Raw genomic sequence first — 4,884 nt, 5'->3', positions numbered from 1 at the left:
CTCTCTCTCTCTCTTCTTATTTTTTTTTCTTCTTTTTATCTCACTCTTTGCTCTCTTTTCTCTATTTTTTTTCCTTATAATTCTTGCAATTTTAATTAATGAATATTAATGATTCTTATTCTATTTCACTCTCATTTCTTCTTCTCCTACCTCACTTCTTTCTTCTTTATTTTCCTCTTCTTCCTCCCTCTCTTCCTTCTTCTCCTCATCCTTACCCTTCTCTTTTTCCTCCTCCTTTTTCTTCTTCTTTTGCTCTTCCTTCCTGTTATTTTCCGTTTCGTTTTTCTTCTTCTTCTTCTTCTTCTCGTCCTCCTCCTCCTCCCTCTTCTCCTCCTCCTTCCTCTCCTCCTCCTCTTCCTCTCCTCCTCCTCTTCCTCTCCTCCTCCTCTTCCTCCTCCTCCTTCTCTTTCTCCTCCTCCTTCTCTTTCTCTTCCTCCTTCTCTTCCTCCTCCTCCTTCTTCTCCTCCTCCTCCTTCTTCTCCTTCTCCTCCTTCTTCCCCTCGACCTTCTCCTCCTCCTCCTTCCTCTCCTCCTCCTTCTCCTCGACCTTCTCCTCCTCGAGTCCCTGTTCCTTCTATTCTTTCACCCCATTACTTTTTCTTCCTCTCGTCCTATCTCTTCCATTATTTTTATTTTTTCTCTTTTTTCCCATCCCCTTTCTACTTTTTTTTTTCACCAAACTTTTTCTTCTCTCTTCTCTCTACCCCTACCTTTCCTCATCTAAGCAATCTCTTTTCCTTTCTCTCCTTCCTCACATCTCTGTCTGATTTTTCCTTTTTCTTCCCCCCCCCCGCTTTTTGAACTTTTTTCCGTTCTTTTTCTTATGTCCTTTTTTTTAAAAAAAGTTTCTTTTTCTTTTACTTTCTATGTTCTTTTTTTCACCACTTTCCGTCCCCTTACTTTTGATTTTTTTCCCTCCAAAGTTAAATTTACATAGATTTTAATTTTATTTTCTCCCTCCCTCCCTCCCTCCTCTCTCTCTCTCTCTCTCTCTCTTCTCTCTTTCTCCTGTCTTCATTTCTTTTTCCTATTTATTTATTTATTCAATATTGATGTTTAAAGTGCATTCTGTCTGCTCTATCCTATTAGAGTTCATTTTCTACTTGAATAAATAAAAAATAATAAACAAATTACCAACAACAACAATTTTCTAATCATTTATCTGTGTTCTTCTTGATTTCAGCAACAAAGGCCAGACTTACCTCGACTGCTGGTAAGTAAAAAGAATTCAATAACCATCACTATACTGACTTATAAACAGGCTTATAATTATGTAGTTTGGGGGAAAAAAAGAGTTGTTGACACTAGCGCTGTGAGTGCGAAAGTCCATGTGAGTCCTTTCAGAATTACATAAGAGCGAATGCGGGGTCGAGAAATTCGGAATTTTCTAGAACTCAGCACGAAAGAATAGAAATTGGAAACATGAACTGCCCAGATTTTTTCCCTAGTCATTCTAGGAGATAGTCTCTCTCTCTCTCTCTCTCTCTCTCTCTCTCCCTCCTTCTCTCCTCTCTTTCTCTCTCTCTTCCTCTCCCTCCCTCCCTCTCTCTCCTCTATCTTTCTCTCTTTCTCTCTCCCTCCCTCTCTCTCCCCTCTTTCTCGCTTTCTCTCTCCCTCTCTCTCTCCCCTCTTTCTCTCTTTCCCTTTTTCTCATTTTCTCTTTCTCTCTCTCTTTATTTCTTTTTCCTATTTATTCAAGACTAATCTTGACTTTTCAAGTGCATTCTATCTGCTCTGCTCTATCCTATTAGAGTTCATTTTCTACTTGAATAAATAAAAAATAATAGAAAGTAATAATAAACAAATTACCAACAACAACAATTTTCTAATCATCCATCTGTGTTCTTCTTGATTTCAGCAACAAAGGCCCGACTTACCTCGACTGCTGGTAAGTAAAAAGAATTCAATAACCATCACTATACTGACTAATAAACAGGCTTATAATTATGTAGTTTGGGGGAAAAAAAGAGTTGTTGACACTAGCGCTGTGAGTGCGAAAATCCATGATGTGAGTCCAAACGGGGGGGAAACACCCATTTTAAAAAAAAAAAAAAAAAAAAAAAAAAAAAATCACTAATTCAATCTATTTCTTCCCCCCACAGCAACAGATGCACGCCCAGCAGCTGCCGCACGCAGGCCACGCCCCTCCCCTCCCCATGATGCCGCACCCCGCCATGCCCGGCCCCGCGTCCTCCTCGGCCGCCAGTCTACTCGGCCTGTCCGGCGCCCTAGGCGGCCCCGGCGGTCCCCATCCCCTGTCCATTCTGAGCTCGAAGCCGCCCGAGCTACAGCACCGGGACGAGAAGCCGAACAGTGGTGAGTCGGGATAGAGTTTTCGGGAATTTTCTTTTTGTCTTTTCTGGGAATTTTCTTTTGTCTTTTCCGGGAATTTTCTTTTTGCCTCCGTTTTAATTTCTTAGCAATGAAAAAAAATCCCTGGTGAGTTATCTAGAAGGCTCACAATGAAAAAAAAAAAAAAAAAAATAGTGGTTGGGTTTAAGAGCTCCTCCAGCCATAAAAAACCTTTACCTGATTTCTGGCCTTATGGAAGCACACATATGCGTAATGAGAAATTGATTGGGAAATCAATCATTTATTTGAATTGATTTAGTTCCACTTTTGTCATAATTACCTGTGTCCCAAAATGATATTTAGAAACATCCATTTTCACTCCCTGAGGATATCAGGGCTGAACTTCCAAATACTCCCCTAGGGGTTCTGGGCTCTGTTAGGAGTTTGTATGAAGTGGATCTAAAAATATACCTCACAAGTATCCAATATCTTGTAGATGCCTCAGTTGATAACATGATAACTCTTCAAGTCTCTCTCTCTCTTCTTTTTCTCTCTCTCTTTCATCCATTACTTAACAAACTTGAAGTATATCAGGAGAACTCCAGAAAGAGGGGGAGAGAGAGAGAGAGAGAGAGAGAGAGAGAGAGAGAGAGAGAGAGAGAGAGAGAGAGAGAGAGAGAGAAGACAAATGGAGTAGGAGACTAAAAGTCTTGTAAAAAGAGATAAAGATAAAGTAGAAATAGAAAAGGACATATACAATATACATAGATGGGGGAAGAGAGAGATAAGGGGGTGGGAGAGAGAGAGAGAGAGAGAGAGAGAAGAGGAGGAGAGAAAGGCTCAAAACAATTGCAAGTAGATTTTCACATAGCCAAGTGGCCCTTGAGAAAAAAGTGAGAAAGATGGAGAGAGAAGAAAAAAAGACAGAGAGAGGGTATGAAGAGGGAGAGAGGCAGCACTTAGAGAGCCTCTCAATAGATAACACATGTAAGAGAGAGAGAGAAAGGGAGATGGAGGGGGGGAGAAGATATATGACGTCATTCAAAACACTTGACAAACTTATTGTTTCTCTCTCTTTCTCTCTCTCTCCTCTGTCAAGTGAGATGAATAGATGATCATATCATCATACCCTATGAAAGAGAGAGACTAGAGGTTTTATCTTTTTTAAATCGAAAAGAGAAAGAAGACAGGATATGAGAATGCCATTCGTTCCGAGAACGAACTTTATCTGTTTAGGATCAAGTTCACCCCGGGCGGGAATCGAACCCGCGTGGGAGCCCTGCTCTCCAAGCGAACTAGGCCAGCCTTCCTATCACTAAAACTGAAAGTCCTATTAGACTAGAACTCTGGGACTTTTATTGTATTTAACATTTCATAAGTATGTATATTATTTTGAAAAATTGGCTACATTACCCCAACGTTAACACAGACGAAAGTCCACAACGTTGGGGTATATCCATTAAAATACAATTTGACAATGTCATAATATATTCTTATTAAATTGTAATGTTAGTTGATGTCATTGTAAAGAACAAAATAAAATTACATTCTTTGGAAAAAAAAATATAACAATAACAACAATAGTGCTTATTTATACTGCTCGCATAGGACTGAAAAGTCCCTTTACTCCAGCAGTAGGCTACTACTATTATTATGGTCAAATTCTCAAATTATATTGAGGATAAACTTCCATACCTCGGCTGGGATTGAACCCACGCCCTCCTGTTTACCAGGCGAGCGCCTTGACCACTACACCACCGAGGTAATATGGAAAGTGTGTTATACTGAAAGGATTGAAAGGATTTTACTGACGGGATGCCCAAGTGTCCCAACAGTGACATACCGGGGGAATGCTCCAAAGTTTTGGAGCCCCCTCAACCTCCTTAATACGCCCCTGGCTAAAAGAGTGTTATGCTAAAAGTGTGTTATCTGTGTTATGCTGGCAGCATACCACACTATGGTTTTATCGCGACATCTCTCAACTTTACGTTCCCCTTGTCTTCTGTTTTCAGGGCTCAATTCTGTCGAGGAGCGACACGTAAGTCAAAACTTTGCATTAAAGTCTATTAAAATTTTTCCCACTTATCCAGTTTTCCTGCAAAGTGTAAGCCTTCAGTTTTTTTTTCTGGGCCACCAATACTGGAGTTGACCTTCTCACTTACCTAAGTATTTATCTACTTATAGCTTTAATATTTGTCTGTTAGCTATTAACAATATCTATCTATTTTGGAAATGTAAAATTTCTGATGAGAATATTAAAGCAAAATGAATGAGGGAGAGAGAGAGAGATGTGGAAAATGAATGAGGGAGAGAGAGAGATGTGGGTGGGAGGGGGGGGGCAAAGGCATGATAATGATAATAATGGGTTAGAGAAAGACGGAGAGCTCTTTTCTCTCTCTCTCTCTCTCTCTCTCTCTCTCTCTCTCTCTCCTTTCTTTCCTCTCTCTCTGCTCTCTCTTACGATCGTTTATTAAAAGTGAAAAAAGAAGAAAGGTTCCAGTTTTTTTTTTTTTTTTTTTTCTAGAAGATTTTTATTTCCTTTAAAATTCATCTCTCTCTCCTCTCTGCTCTCGTACGGCGCCGTCCCGTTTC

The 4,884-nt window shown here is 40.0% G+C and overlaps 1 protein-coding gene across 3 annotated transcripts in view; it reads left to right on the top strand.

Annotated features, from left to right (window-relative positions):
- LOC113471172 (transducin-like enhancer protein 3-B) overlaps positions 1–4,509 on the top strand; it is a 5,764-nt gene extending 1,255 nt beyond the window's left edge. Inside the window, exons 2-4 of one of the 3 annotated variants that reach the window (XM_026830120.1) lie at positions 1,859–1,888; positions 2,103–2,316; positions 4,305–4,509. In XM_026830120.1, coding sequence (XP_026685921.1) covers positions 1,859–1,888; positions 2,103–2,316; positions 4,305–4,441 — 381 coding nt within the window. In that variant the 3' untranslated portion in view covers positions 4,442–4,509. Of the gene's footprint in view, positions 1–1,183; positions 1,214–1,858; positions 1,889–2,102; positions 2,317–4,304 lie in introns of all 3 variants that reach the window. The other 2 variants (XM_026830124.1, XM_026830117.1) reach the window with 2 other exon arrangements.
- Positions 4,510–4,884: the final 375 nt, after the last annotated feature.

Source organism: Diaphorina citri, unplaced genomic scaffold, assembly GCF_000475195.1.
Source record: "Diaphorina citri unplaced genomic scaffold, Diaci psyllid genome assembly version 1.1 scaffold61, whole genome shotgun sequence".
In the NCBI taxonomy this organism is placed as follows: Eukaryota; Metazoa; Arthropoda; class Insecta; order Hemiptera; family Psyllidae; genus Diaphorina; species Diaphorina citri.
This window is presented reverse-complemented; position numbering and strand designations above follow the sequence as displayed.